At 39.8% G+C, this 15,418-nt stretch overlaps 1 protein-coding gene across 11 annotated transcripts in view; it reads left to right on the top strand.

Moving 5' to 3' along the window:
• The window catches only part of EIF4ENIF1 (eukaryotic translation initiation factor 4E nuclear import factor 1), a 44,513-nt gene that overhangs the window by 23,035 nt on the left and 6,060 nt on the right, over positions 1-15,418 (top strand). For 4 of the 11 annotated variants that reach the window (XM_014834322.3, XM_014834310.3, XM_044775550.2 and 1 more), the window contains exons 7-14: positions 1,217-1,392; positions 6,864-6,999; positions 7,206-7,385; positions 8,139-8,371; positions 11,129-11,200; positions 11,664-11,847; positions 12,803-12,882; positions 13,227-13,369. In XM_014834322.3, coding sequence (XP_014689808.2) covers positions 1,217-1,392; positions 6,864-6,999; positions 7,206-7,385; positions 8,139-8,371; positions 11,129-11,200; positions 11,664-11,847; positions 12,803-12,882; positions 13,227-13,369 — 1,204 coding nt within the window. The remainder of the gene's footprint in view (positions 1-1,216; positions 1,393-6,863; positions 7,000-7,205; positions 7,386-8,138; positions 8,372-11,128; positions 11,201-11,663; positions 11,848-12,802; positions 12,883-13,226; positions 13,370-15,418) is intronic. The other 7 variants (XM_070516423.1, XM_014834329.3, XM_070516422.1 and 4 more) reach the window with 3 other exon arrangements.

Genomic DNA, 15,418 nt, shown 5'->3' with positions numbered 1-15,418 from the left:
CTAGTATTGAGACCTTCTGTGAGCAAGTCACGTAACCTTTCAGTTGTAGTCTCCTGCTTTGCTGTCTAACTTTTTCAAGTGTTATTGAGACGAAAGCAGGTGATAGCATTTAGCCTCTCTTGGTCTAGAATATGCTGGCTGATTAATAATGACACTCCAGAAATTGTTGAGGACTTTTGAGAAGGGAAGGCTCCAGGCTTTGGCGCTTTTTTTCTCAGAGGACTTCATGTCTACTGTGATACTGAAACAACAGGCGCTCTTATATAGGTGCTTTTGTAGAGTGGGGCTTTGGGAGTTCTGTTCTTTGAATTAAAAAGTTGAATGCCTAGTATATATCTCAGTGCACATATTCAAAAGAAAAGAAGATTCTTTTTTTATCGTAAAGGATTTTGCTTTTTCTGTATTCTGGCTAAAACTAAGATGTTAGATTCCTTAAGTGTTAGCACTGGGTACCTTCACTTAAACCTTACCTTCTCATCCTAACAACAACCAAACATTACTAAGTTTTAAATGTGCCAGGCATCACAGAGTAAGACAAAGCTGATAGAGCCGGTTACCTGTCCTCAGGGAGCTCCGTATCACCGGTTACTAGAATATACTGTGATTAGAACTGTGAGAGATAACACAAGGATTATAGAGAAGGCAGCAATTAATTTTGCCAGATAAGGTAAAAATAGGTAGACAGGGCAGGCTTCCCAGAGGAGGTGACATTGGGGCTTTGCCTTGAAGGATGAGCTAAAACCAGTCTATAGGCAAGTGAAAATTGTCCTCATGCTAGGTTTCACATAAATACCTTAGGTTGTTGAACCCTGACTTAAAAGTGGTGGTGCAGATGCATGGGTGAAGGCAGAGCCAAATTAATTTGGTCCCATTTTTAAGCAGTAAGAGACTTAGAAAGACTATCTTTAAAAAAAAAAAAAAATTCCCATTACAAAAAGAATCCACTACAGTGTAGAAAACTTGAAGAATGGGTGGAGGAGGGACCATAAGTCTTCCTCCATGTGTTAGGGTTCTGGCCTGTTGTTAAGGCTTTGTTCCTCCTCCAGCTCCCATAGGAAGGGAACTGTTTTACTGTTGCGCGTGCTGGACTGGCACAAGGAGTCTGCTTTTAAAGTCAACTGTGGCCTTTCTGTGTGTGCGATGATGGTTGAGGCCACAGAGTAAGTCTGGAGCAGTTCACTTGATCAGACTGTTTTTGTCCTGGTTTTGTTTTCAGGCATAGTCGAGTGCAATGGTGGAGTGGCCGAAGAGGATGAGGTGGAGGTCATCCTCACACAGGAGCCTGCTGCTGATCAGGAAGTGCCAAGGGATGCTGTCTTGCCTGAGCAGTCCCCAGGAGAATTTGACTTTAATGAGTTCTTTAACCTTGATAAGGTGCCATGCTTGGCTTCGGTGAGTGTAGCAGCACACTTATAAATGTGGATGAAGCAATTGTATGGTTAAATTTGACCTGAGTCTTTAAGATACCTCTTTATTCTTTCTTTTTTCTTTCTTTTTTTTTTTTTGAGGAAGATTGGCCCTGAGCTAACATCTGTGCCCATCTTCCTCTACTTTATATGTGGCAGGCATGCCATAGCATGGCTTGATAAGCGGTGCGTAGGTCCCCACCTGGGATCCGAACCAGCAAACCCCAGGCCGCCGAAGCAGAGCGTGCGAACTTGACCACTTCGCCACCAGGCTGGCCCAAAGATACTTCTTTTTAAAGTATTATTTTGCTTGATTCTTTGGGGTTTTTGGCTTTTATTCTTAAATATTACTTGAATTTTTGTTGGCTTTGTTTTGAGAGGCTTAACAGAAATGACTGAGAATTCTGTACCAGTTAACTCTTTTTCCAGGCTGGTGGCATTGGACTAAGAATTTTTCAGATGTTTAAGAACATTGTCTACTTTTATTTTTAAGTAGTTAAGTGTATATTGTGGTGGAGGTGGATTTTTATAACTGGCGATTGGAATCATGCTGATCTGCATTTTTGAGAAGGCTGATTGTTAGGTGGTACCTTTGTGATGGGATGGTTCCAAAAACCTTTAGTGAAAAGGAACTTGGGATACTATCGGTGTTGCTGTTAAACTGTTGAAGTCTAGTCTTTCTTGACTTTTAAAGTAGAAACAGTAAGACATCCCAGATCTTCACTTGCTACCTGCCCTTGCTCTTATCTCCTGTCAGCCATTTAAGGATTAATATAGTTTCATCACATTTTTGGAGAAAAGCTGTAACTGTGGCCTATGTACACAGAAATGAGGCTTTCTGTGGTTGCTGAAAGAGTACACAGAACTATGATGAAATGGAATTTTAAAAACCGTTTGACCTAAAGCATCTCTACATTTCATATGCCTCATTTATAGCAGCAAATACAGTAAGTTTGAGCAGTCCTTTAGAATTGGTGGTTCATGGAAATTAACTTAAATGACTCTACTCCTTGACTGTAACTCCTTGTTTGATTGTTGCATGAACAGACATAACTGGGCACGACAGAGCAGGCAACCTTGGCCTGTCTCCTTTGTCTTTTGCCTGCCTTCCCAACCCCCAAAAGATGGCCACGCACAACAGGTGAGCAGACACTGCGTAGCCCTGATAGGTACAGGGCCGCAGGTGAGTTCTAGGGCAGTACTTCTTAAATTCTCTGTGGTGAGGGGCCAGACTTTATTTCGACTCCATTGAGGACTGATACTTTAGTGTAAAAGTACAAATGTCATAGCAATGCCAAGTTGCTATTAAAGTTTCTAAACACTTACTCTCACTCTCTGAACTTAACTCCATGTGGACCAGCATGGTCCAAGACCACACTTGTCTATAGCACTGTTAGGAGCGTGTGAATTGCAGTTTCAAATCAACTGGCAACTGCATGGTTTTGTTCCATAAGTTCTAGCAGCAATTTTAATTGTAAGTCTCATAGCCAGATACCTCACTTAACCGTCAGCTAGCCAGTAGTCCTTTGCTCATTACAAGCAGGATTGCATCCAGATGTAATTTATTTAACATAAAACTAAGTGGTTCTCTCAAATTGTTAGCTTTTGAGGGGACAGTAATTTTTTATTTTTTACACCATCTGTGTTTGGTGACTTTTGTTTTTTGCATTCTCTTAGAAGACAGGTGACAATCTTACTCTAAAAAAATTTTCCCAGTAAAAGGTCAAAATTTAGAGGCCTGCATTTAGCTCCAAATGTGATCACCTGTGAAACTTACCAGCGTACCTAGGCAGAGGAAGAATTCAAAACTAAACTTTTAGTAACAGGTAACATGCATACGGTGCTATTGTTTTAGGCTTTACATATAGTAAGTCATTCAATCCTCACAAAACCCTTAGAAGTTAGATTCCTACTGTTTCCATTTTATAGGTGGGGAAACAGGCATAGAGAGGCTTAAATAACTTGCTCAAAGTTACACAGCTAGTAAGTGGTGGAAAATGAATTCTAATTTATGGAGTTTCAGCTAAGAGTCTTTGCTCTTAATTCCCCACAACTATAATGCCTCTAAAGCATAAAAGGGAGGAAAAGGTACTCAGCACCATCTTATCCTTTGGCCCTCACCCTCAATCAAAACTTGGCTAATGCTGAGCAGGAGGTACTAGGCTAGGAATATCTCCATGTTTTTCACGGAGATACTGCTCATTAAGGTGTGTATTCTATAATAGCTTCACTTAAAAGCGAAACTGGAATCAGTGAAAACAGATGCTGTGATTGTGCTATATAACTACCTGAACTCGAATACAATGCTCAAAGAAAATGACCAGTCAATTGGGAAAAATAAGTAAGAACTATATAGGATTTGAATATCTATTGACAAATATTATATAAAGTGCTTGAAATAGTCCCTGACACTTAGCTCCACAGATGTTGGGTATTAATAGGTATAAACAGAATTATACCTATATCTGTAGGCTGTGTTTACTGGCACTGCAATACATTAGAAGTTGACAGCCACAAAAATCTACACAAACTGAAAATTTGGATCACGTGCAAATAATTTCAGTTAAATAATTTAAAATAAGTATATTTTAGATAATGCAACTCTTACTACAATGCCTGACACTTAACAGGTCCTTAAGTATGTTGAATGCAGAAAAAGGAAATCAAAATGGAAATCCTAAACTATTTAGAATGATGAACAGGAGCATGACATAGAAAAACCTTGGTGGTTTAATCAAAAGTATGCTCAGAAGAAGGCATATAGCCTTAAATGCCTTCATTAGAAATAAAAAAAAAAACTAGAGTGAAACAAATACAAACATACAGAAATTTCCATAAAAGTGAAAAGCAATAAAAGAAAAGCTTTGATCAGTAAAACCTAGTAATTGTCAAAGGGCAAAAATATTTCACAACATCTGTTTGATAATGAGAATAATAATTTGAATCTTAGGATATGACTTGTCTAAATGACCTTTGTTTGAAGGACTGGGCTAACAGTCATATAGGTTGTGTTAAAAAATGCTATTAAAGGGGCCGGCCCCATGGCCGAGTGGTTAAGTTCACGCACTCCACCTTGGTGGCCCAGGGTCTCGCTGGTTCAGATCCTGGGCACAGACACGGCACTGCTCATCAAGCTACGCTGAGGTGGCATCCCACATGCCACAATGAGAAGGGCACACAACTAAAAATATACAACTATGTACCAGGGGGCTTTGGGGAGAAAAAGGAAAAATAAAAAATAAATTTAAAAAAATGCGATGAAAATCTAATCTAGTAAGAACAGCTGAAGCATACCAGAATACAGTTCACAGGCTCCTCTTCCCGATCAGCTGATGGCTGACAAGGATGTAGCAGAGGATGTCTTGACTAGAAGTCAGAGCTATGGGTCCAGGTCTCCATTTCCTGTACCAAGGTGTTGGAGGGAGGTACTGCTGTTAGAGCATCACAGCTTGCTCTGTGGTGAAGATGACTCTCTAGATAAACTCTTAGGATTCTTTTCAGGTTTAAAATGCTTTAGTTTCTTGAAATTGGCATTTCCAGTAAATGTGTGTAAAAGTAACTTTGTTTCTATTTTTTATGTTTTAGCTATAAAACTTAGCTTCTCTAACAGAAAAAACTTTGGTCACTGATCAAAATATGGAAATTCTTTCTCAACACTTACTGTCATATTTTGAGAAAAGGTCCAGATACTTTATATTCCTGTCCTTTACTTTTTTCATGTTCCTCCTGTGTATCTTCTGACTTTTTTCCTATACAATATGATCAGAAGAAATAAAAGGATTAAAATGCAAAGCCGTTTTTGCTATTTGTAAAATTTCAAATTCTTTTCACTGTTAAAATATTTTTAGTAGCTGTAGCTCTTAGTTACTATTAAAATAATTCCTACTACTAAGGTGGTTGTATTTTGGGTATAATTACCAGTTTTCACAGACATCATTCATAATGCTCTTAATTGCAAAATTAGTGCACTTGAAAGTCAGTGTTATTTAAGGTCTGAATGTCTACACATGGAATGTGATTGAAACTGAATAATATCTCAGAAAATAGAAGTACCACAAGTAATAATCAAATTAGTGTCTTGAGTTAAAATCCCTTATTCTTACATTCAAGAGAAGTATTTTGTGGCTTAACTTGGGTATGTGTTTTGAGAGAATTCTTCTAGACAAGAATGAAAGAATAATTCTAACCTTCCACTGCTGAACGTTGACTGGAAACTGGGTTCAAGACTTCAGATGAAACGGTCACTAACTCTATCATCCATGTACCAGTTTTGGGAAAAATCTGTTTTCTGTTTATCATTGGTATAGAAGTGAAAGTTCATGCCTTTCAAGGATGTGCCTCATTTTTTCTTTTCTAAATATTGATAAAACACTGCATAAAGTTAATTCGGATATTTAACTAGATTTATGATAGTGTAGAATTGAAAAGTTCATTTTTAAAAAAATGCTTAAATCTAGTTTTTAAGGATTGGTAATAGAAATTACTGTTATGAAATGGTGTTGAAATTATTTCTGATTGCAGTGCGTCATTTAATTGCCCTTATTATGAAACCGAAAACTGTGGAGGTCAGATTTAAAAGAAAAACACCTGAGGGGCCAGCCTGGTGGCACAGGGGTTAAGTGCGAATGTTCCGCTTGAGTGGCCTGGGGATCGCCAGTTCGGATCCCAGGTGTAGACATGGCACTGCTTGGCAAGCCATGCTGTGGCAGGCGTCCCACATATGAAGTAGAGGAAGATGAGTACAGATGTTAGCTCAGGGCCAGTTTTCCTCAGAAAAAAGAAGAGGATTGGCAGCAGTTAGCTCAGGGATGATCTTCCTCAAAAAAAAAAAAAAGAAAAGAAAAAAACACCTGCAAATTCCCCATTAAGTTCAAACAGATATTGGTGATCAGTTAAAAAGTTCATCTTTCACATTCTGACATTTTTTAAACTTTGACTTGGAATTATGATCTTTATGAGTTCTACATTTTAGCTTTGGGCTTCTGAAATTGTCAGCATTGAATTTTATGATGATCATTACAACCTTGAGAATGTCAAAATTTGAAACAAGGGTTTTCTTTTATCGGCTCTCCATATCTGATGTTTAGTTGAAGGCCGTTCGTTAGCTTGGCAATGGAACGCTTTACTCTCGTCCTGATTTTGAAACTATGTGCTCTGAGAACATTCAGTAATTTATGGATTTTCTAATGAGGTAAAGGAAACCAAAACACTCTCTGTGGCACAGAGGTTTTGCTTTCCATGCTTAGAAAGTACATGGTTGCTTATGCCCAAGTTTGGGTTACTCAGAAATGACCCACGAGGGGAAGATGTTCAAATCCTAAATTCTGAAGGTGTTTACCTTCAGGTCAGCAGCATCAAAGGAAGTTTCAAAGTAAGTGACCCTTCCTTAAAATTTGAACCTTCTTGTCCTTTTCACCCAGAAACTATTATCTTAACTCCTTTTGTCTTTCCCTTTAGATGATTGAAGATGTTTTGGGAGAAGGCTCAGTTTCTGCCAGTCGGTTCAGTAGGTGGTTCTCTAACCCCAGCCGATCAGGAAGCCGATCCAGCAGTCTTGGGTCAACACCACATGAAGAACTGGAGAGACTGGCAGGTAAAGTGGCTTCAGATTCTGGCCTTGGATATAGGCCTGAGCTTTCTCTGTTTTGATTCATTCTGTATTCATTAGAACATTGGCCTTAAAGGGTGTGTAAATACTGAAAAAAGTCTTCAATTTGTGTCCTTTTAATACTGTTGAAAATATGTTCCTGTGCTGTATTTGGACCAATTAATTATGAATATATTTACTTTAAATATTAGGTCTGGAGCAAGCCATCCTCTCTCCTGGACAGAACTCGGGGAATTATTTTGCTCCTATACCATTGGAAGACCATGCTGAAAATAAAGTGGATATTTTAGAAATGCTACAAAAAGCCAAAGTGGATTTAAAACCTCTTCTTTCCAGCCTTTCTGCAAATAAAGAAAAACTTAAAGAGAGCTGTAAGTGTTTGTTTAGATATTTGAAAAAGTTTTGATGCTAAGTCTTAAGGCAGTTGGTTCTAAGATTCTGCTGTTTCATCAGAAGGCAAATAGATGATGGGTTTTGTTTAGTGTTCTTCAAAAAGATGTTTTTATTAAACAATACCAGTTCTTTGAGAATCTGGTAGTTAGGAGGTCATGGGCCCCATAAGAACTTTTCCACCAAGTCCTCCTCCTCACCTGGAGCCTGATTATAACACTCCAGTGAAAGCTGGAGTCCTCCCAAGCCTAATTTGGTAGCCCCTCAGACCTTTGCCCCAATCTGCCATGTTTTTGCTTAGGTTATAAGCCCTCAACAGAAAACCTTAGTAATTCATAACTATAGAACAGGTGGTAACCTTGTGATGTTGGGCTATCTGGGATTCCTGTCCTTGGTAAAAAGTCTCCAGAAGATTCATTATAAAAGGCGCTCCTGCAGGATGTGCAGCAGGATCCTGTCAAGTCTTAAAGCATAGCACCCAGTGGTTGTGGTCCCCCAGTTTCTAGCCTCTAAACATTTTAAGTTTAGTTTATGCCATCTCTTACTAAATATGCAATTACAGCCTTATTCCCACTGAGGAACCATGATTTTAAGTGTCTTCAATGTGTCAGTCTTTTCTGACAACCTCACGTGAACTGTGAAATAAATTATTCTCACTTTAACTTGGTAGCCAAAGAGAATTCCTACCACATGTTCCTCTGCTTGGCTTAACCTGTACTTTTTCAACCTTCCAGCACATTCAGGGGTTGTGCTTTCAGTGGAAGAGGTAGAAGCAGGGCTCAAAGGCTTGAAAGTGGACCAGCAAGTGAAGAATTCGACTCCCTTCATGGCAGAACACTTAGAGGAGACCCTGAGTGCTGTAACCAGCAATCGACAGCTCAAAAAAGATGGAGATATGACTGCGTTCAACAAGCTAGTGAGCACCATGAAGGCAAGTGGGACTTTGCCTTCTCAGCCCAAAGTCAGCGTAAGTATTTGGCACAAACCCCAACCTTTTCTCCTTTTCCCTCTTTCTATCCCACTTCCCACCATAATAAATGGATTTTTAAAAAGGTATTCTGAGTAAGTTGGAAATTCTTCAGTAGTCATTTGGTCTGTGACGCTTTTGTGTGTTCTTTAATTATTGCTATGCTATTTGTTACTAGAAAAAGTAGGCTTGTGGTTAATCTCCGTATTGTGGGTGACAGCATAAAGACTGAGAGATGCAGATGTAACTTTATTAACTTTAAGTCACTGCTGAAAAAAAGTGTAAAAAATATCTTTTTGGATGAGCGCCAGAGAAAGTTTTGTTTATTCAGCTACTTAAGTTAAAATAACTTACTACGTTTTTCTAGTAAAATCTTTCTTGTCACACCTTCTAATTATACCCAGATACCTGTGATTACCTGCTTTCTTGATTAGGCAGTTGGCAGTTGTACAAATCATTTGTGAAGTATCTGAGATGGATTTTTCAAGACAGTTGCCTTCTGTTAATTTACTAATAGAAAAAGCTGTGACTCCAAACTTGTAAAACACTTTGGGTTACAAAGTGATTGCATGTCAGTAAATGCAAGTGTGTAGCATATACTGGTCTTTGTCATAACACCTTAGAGAGTGGTTCTCAGCCATGGCCTGTGTGTCAGTATTGCTATCCCTTGATGATACAAAGTGATAGGGGAAGCAGGGTAAATCTGAATAATAAAAACATAAACATAGACTTATTCTAGTTGCTAAATTCTAGCAAATTTACCAAACTGAGTTTTGCCTCTTGTTTTCTTCTGACACCTTTTTATCTGGGAACTACAAGTTAACGACGGTAGCAATAGCTGTTTGATATTGTGTCTTGTACCGAGGGAAGGCAGCTGATTTTTGGTGTTTATCTGACCAGCGGTTAGCAACAGAGATTCTGACAGAGGTGCTGTTGTTCCTGGCCTTACTGCTAGGACTGACTCACTCAGCACCATACCATGCCAGTTATAGGGGGATGTTTCTTGTAAACTGCTTTAGAGTTATTTCCATACAGAGAATTATTAAGTAGAAATGCTTTCAAAGGAGGACCAGATTGAGATTGCAAACTATCCTGTTTTCCTTTCTTGTTACCTTTGTGTCTTGGTGATTGAGTGCTGACTGCCGTGGTAAGGGTCGAATATTGTAAGTAGCTTCTTTCCTTTAGTGTGACTAAGAAATGCGAGCAGGGGATTCAACAGTTTACCTGAACATTTTGTTTCAGATATGATTCTAGGGTTTCATATTAACACAGTTGACCCTGAGTTGAGAATAACTGGTTTGATGTTAGGGTTTCAGTGCTCTGAAATATGTCTGGTTTCAGCCAAGGGAATGAGCCTCAAACACCTGCATAAAGGGATGGATGATATAATTCAAGTTGGTAGGCAAAGAGTAACACAAATTCGATCTAACCTAGAAAAGAAAGCATCAAGGAGAGTAATGTAATAAAACACACCAGGTATTGTCCCGAATTATTGCTTGATTTACATGTTGAGTCATGGTCTGCTTCTAAAATCAACTCTTGAATTACTATGACTGTGTGTATCATGTATACTATTTCTGATCTGCCTCCATACGTTTACGTTCAACCATATTGTTTCATACCCAAAATAGGGCATATTGGTTGAATCTAAACTCCATTTCAAATTGAATTGTAGACTCTCTCTTCCAAATATAGTAAGTCATGTAATATAAACCTGCCTATTTGTTTTTGTTAGATGGAATTAAATGACTCTTGAAGAGATCTCTTACTAAAATCATCTGTGGTCAATCCCAATTCCAAAACCAACAATAAAACACTTGGATATCTTTGGGCTATTTGTCATGCCCGAGGATATTGCTGTGGACCTTGGCAGCTCCATCTAGTACCAGAGAAAGCACTTCAGGCAGAGCTAAATGAGCACAAGGATGATGTCCTGAAGTGCAGGAGATAATGCAAGTTGGATACAAAACATAACTGCTGCTCATTAAAAGAGCAAAAATTGAAGGATTTGAATTTCACTTTGTATATGAGACCCATTTTGGAACAGCTTGTTTAAAAATAAAGATTAAATTTTCTAAAATATGAGACTCTGAAATATAACAGTTCTGGCCAAACTGGCATGTTGTTTACTAGGTTTTTAGTACCATCTGTGGTCTCTAAATCTTGTTAAAGATAGTAGTAGCCATGGTTGTCTCAGAAATTAAAATCTAGGGTCCAGTCCTGTGGCTGAGTGGTTAAAGTTCTGTGCTCCACTTCAGTAGCCCGGGTTCGCTGGTTCAGATCTCAGGTGTGGACCTACTTCACTCATCAGCCATGCTGTGAAGGCATCCCACATACAAAATGGAGGAGGATTGGCCCAGATGTTAGCTCAGGGCTAATCTTCCTCAAGCAAAAAAAGAAATGTTATGAATTATTAAAATTTCCTACTTGTGGCTTCTTAGTAAGTAAGTGCTCCGCTGTTTCACCATGTTCCTTTTCTCTTTTGGTCACAGTGTTAGAAACAGTGAAAATGGACTAGAGTTACTACAGGGAGGAAAAGACCTTGTCTGAGGGTCTCTGAGTGGACTTTGCATGTACATGTGAAGATTCTTTTCATTCCCAGATCTTTGGGACCTGTGTGATGAGAGAGTGGTACATCATCCTGCTATTAAGTGCCATCTCCCTGGGGAATTTTTAATGCTTTCTTGTGGTCCCCAATTAATCTGCAAGATAAGTATGTAAGAAGGTTAAAACCAGTTTTCCTTTGACTTTTTTTAGCGAAACCTTGAAAGCCATTTGATGTCCCCTGCTGAGATTCCAGGCCAGCCTGCCCCTAAGAACATCTTGCAGGTACTTCACAATCTTCTACCAAGGCCTCGGAGCCCTAAACAGTAGTCCTCTGAACTGGTTGTGTGTAGTGGTCCACCTTTGGGCCTTAGAGAATGATCCATGTTGCCTGGCAATCAAGGATATGATGTCGCTGCCTGACATAGTTCTGTATCACTGTTAATCTCAGTGTGGGGTTGGGGAAGTGGCTAAAAAAAATGACAAAGTCAGCCCTTGATTTCCAGTTTGCAGGTTTGTAATTTATATGAAAACTTAAAGTATCTACCTGTATTTGTAGCACTAACTTAAAGCAGATGTTGCCAGCTGAACATTCAGAGAAATGTATTGCACGTACGTGTGCCAAGTCCTTCAGTGGAGCATGATGGAGATTCATTGTTGACTTCCAAAAGTTAATCCATAGTCCCTAGCCTCTGGCAAGGAAAAAGAACTAGGTTTATTCAGGAGGATTTGACTTTTCTGCCTTTAGGAACTTCTGGGTCCACCAGTTCAGAGACCTGCTTCTTCCAATCTTCTGAGTGGCCTTATGGGGAGCTTGGAGCCTACAACATCTTTACTGGGCCAAAGAGCACCCTCTCCTCCCTTGTCACAGGTGTTTCAAACGCGAGCAGCTTCAGCAGATTACCTTCGTCCTAGAATACCATCACCAATTGGTAAATACTCTTGTGTATCGATGTCTGTCCATCTCCCCTCCCTGCCACACAAAGGTCTGTCCCCTAGAACTGGCAAAGTCTTCTTCATGGATATCCTTGAAGGGTTTAAAAAGAAATGTGAATTTATCATACTTTTTTCATGGAGTGGTGGGGACGCAAATGTGGAATATAGTTTATTATCCAGCTGCCCTTCTAGATAAATATGCTCATGTTATAGTCTTCTGTTTTTTTCTTTCTCTTGAGATTGATCTAAATTGGATCCAGCTCGTTAGTCTTCTTCCTTATTTTGATAATTTAATCCAAAAAGTTAATTTGGCTTCCTAGGTTTTTTCTAGATAGAAGAGAAGTCAAGAGTTAGTGGCTCTCTACCAACCAGATGAAGTTGGTACACAATCAGCTGTGAGGTCTTGTGGCTAATTCAGAATGTAAATGGAAAAACCACTTTCAGAAAGCTGTCTTAGCAAAGTGTTAGGCAGAATCTCATAGTGTCCCTGCCCCCATGGACTACTTTAGGCTGCTGGCCACTCTGGCCCCTGCCTGTCATACCTTGAGAGGAAGTTTTTGTAATCTTCTTTCCACATCTAGTGAGATAGAATGGCAAGAGTGTGAACCTCAGAGCACTGACCTCTGCTTTGGTATCAGCTAGTTTTGTGATAAGGGGTCAAATCACTGGTTCTTCTCTCCTGGATAGAGTCAGCTCTGAAAGGGACAAAGCTGACAGCTTAGTGGGGAAGATGGATGCACCAGCAATTTGAGTCATTGAATGTGCTCTGATTAAGGTTCACTAGCCCACTGTGGGTGCAAAGAAGAAGAGGGGAGGGACATCATCAGCCCAGGAAGTCAGTACTTCCAGAAAGAGACGGTGTTCAACAAGGAGCAGCATGCATTAGTTATAATGCCTCTCTGATGGACGTGTGCTTCTTGACGCTCACTGATAACTGTAACTTCCCAACAGGTTTCACATCAGGACCACAGCAGCTACTCGGAGATCCATTCCAAGGCATGCGCAAGCCCATGAGCCCTGTCACAGCCCAGGTCCGGCTGAGCTCTTTCTCAAACTCAATCTGTAGCTTGCTTTTCACCCTTACTGTTGCTTCTGGGATAGAGAGTTAAATTGCTGCAATGCTTGGAAGTGGTTTTGAACTATATAATTCAAGCTCAGGGAAGGTTAAAAAATTGGTGAACAATTGAAGTCATACTTAAATAGTTAAAATCTTGTTCAGTGGATGGCAGCACAATTTAGTTAGGTTTGCAGTATCTAATCTCTCTCAGCTGCTGTTTAAACATACCTTTCTAAGAGAGTGCAGAGAGACATTTGTACAAAAGTTCATTGACTGTCCTCGTTCTTCTGCTGATCCTCCTCTGCCACTTCTGTTCAGCAGATGAACCAGCTAGAATTGCAACAGGCAGCTTTGGAGGGGCTGGCCCTACCACATGACCTTGCAGTGCAGGCAGCAAACTTTTACCAGCCTGGTTTTGGCAAACCACAGGTAGACAGAACCAGGGATGGATTCAGAAACAGGTAAGTTACTAATCCTACCTTTGTGGGGATTTGCAAATTAGTTTTCCTCAGATTAGCAGATCAGTTATCCACAGTGTGATTCTGTTCACACTGATATGTTATACAATCTGTGATGAGAATTCTCTCTCACTCCAAATGGTCAGTAGAGGAAAATAACATGATTGAATTCTACTGCAGGGGCATAGATTTCTTATCCTGTATAATTTTATTTATATTCTCGATTTAAAGGATTTGTTTTTACAAATGTAACTATCATAACTCCTTATTTGCAGTTGTGCTTATGAGATGATGAAAAGTAAAACTCTACCTGGCTTCTTCCCCAGCAGATTCCTTGTTGAGTTATCAAACTGTCCCTTGATGCAGGTTTGTTGATCAAGGAGCTGATGGGTCCTCTTTTTGGTCAGAGCTGTTAACAAATGATTACTGGCTTCACTCTCCTCCTGTTCTTTTCGCTAGTTGCAACAAGTAATGAAATGAACCATAAGATAGAGGAGAAAGAGGTAGCCATATTGTTTTTTGTTGTAAAATAAAACAGATACAGAAAACTGCATTGAACAAATGTCTGGCTTATTATAAGGCAAACTCGCTTGTTAACTACCCATGTGCCCTGTCCCAATGACATCCCTTTTCTCCCCCAGAAATGACCACTGTCCAGCCTTTAGGAGTAATCACCACCTTCATTTTTTGGGTTTTATCACCTAAATGTAGATCCCTGAACCACTACAGTTTAGTCCTGCCCATATTGTACTTGGTAATTAAGAAGTATTTGTTTTGACACGATTCTTAAAATCACGATATCAGTGTCTCAATGTTTTGCTCCATCTGGTTTTATACATTGACACTTTCAGAAAACATTGAGACCAGTAAGTACCCTGTACCTATGCATGAATGCATCCTATCTATAGTAGCCCTCAGCCTAAACAGAGAGCTCACAACTGGTCTGCTGAGCTCCCGTCACTGGATTTCTGTCTATAATATAATGTAGTTACCTAATATTCATTGACATGATTTGTTGACTTTCAAAGCACTGCTGATATCCAGAACTTTCTTTGCTCTTGGCAACAACCTTGTGAGGTAGATGGAGTAAATAACTGCCTTTTACAGATATAGAAACTTAGGTTTTTAAAATGTGACCTACTAAAAACTAGCAAGGAGATGCAAGTCAGTGTAGTGGAGCCTTCATATTTTGGATCAAATGTCAGCCCCTCAGGTCCTGCCTGAACACCCTATAAGTTGTGTCCCCCAACAGACATGACTTTCTCCTTGCCTTGCTTTATTTTTTTATTGTACTTATCATCTAGCACACCATTTACTTTTTTTCTGTCTCCCATAGTAACCCCTCTCTAGCCTGCACCACAAGAATATAACGAGGCCAGAGATTTGTCTGTTTGGTTTACTGCTGTATCCCCAGCACCTCAAACAGTGTCTAGCACATAGTAGTTGCTCAGATATGTTTATCAGAAGGAATAAGTGATAGGTCATGTGGAACCACCAGATTTGGGGTTTACTTCTTAGTCACTCCACATACTACTGATCTGTCTCTCCCCTCATTGTCATACTCAGAGTCTCAGTGTGACAGCACTGAGGCTTGCCTGGTACACACTGGAAAGAAGCCATGGGTTTAGAATTCCCATCTGTTTATATGAGTCAGAGAAGTTCCAGAATCACTGACTGTACTTGGGCTTTGGCTTTTGTGGTACAAGGTCTGACATGGCTGAAATGCAGTGAAGCCTTCATTAGCTAGTGAGCTAACATAATTCATTCTTCTCTCAGCCTGTTTACATCTTCATCAGCTGGTTCCTGTTTTCTTCCAGGTTAAGGGAGAATGAGTAGAAGTTCTGGGGAGAGAAGGGAGGTGTGTTCTTTTAAACTTTATTTGGGAGGCCTGTGATCAACCTTGTGTCTAGACCAGGAGTGATGGAGAGTACCACATATAACTGGGTGTTAAAATAGCTGAGACTCTTGGCGCTCTATCTGATTTGAACCAGTGTCTCACAGAGCTTCAGTTCTCTGCAGGCACTTTGCTTGTCAGTGTTGCCTACCGTTTGG

This window comes from Equus asinus, chromosome 8, assembly GCF_041296235.1.
Source record: "Equus asinus isolate D_3611 breed Donkey chromosome 8, EquAss-T2T_v2, whole genome shotgun sequence".
Classification (NCBI taxonomy): Eukaryota; Metazoa; Chordata; class Mammalia; order Perissodactyla; family Equidae; genus Equus; species Equus asinus.
This window is presented reverse-complemented; position numbering and strand designations above follow the sequence as displayed.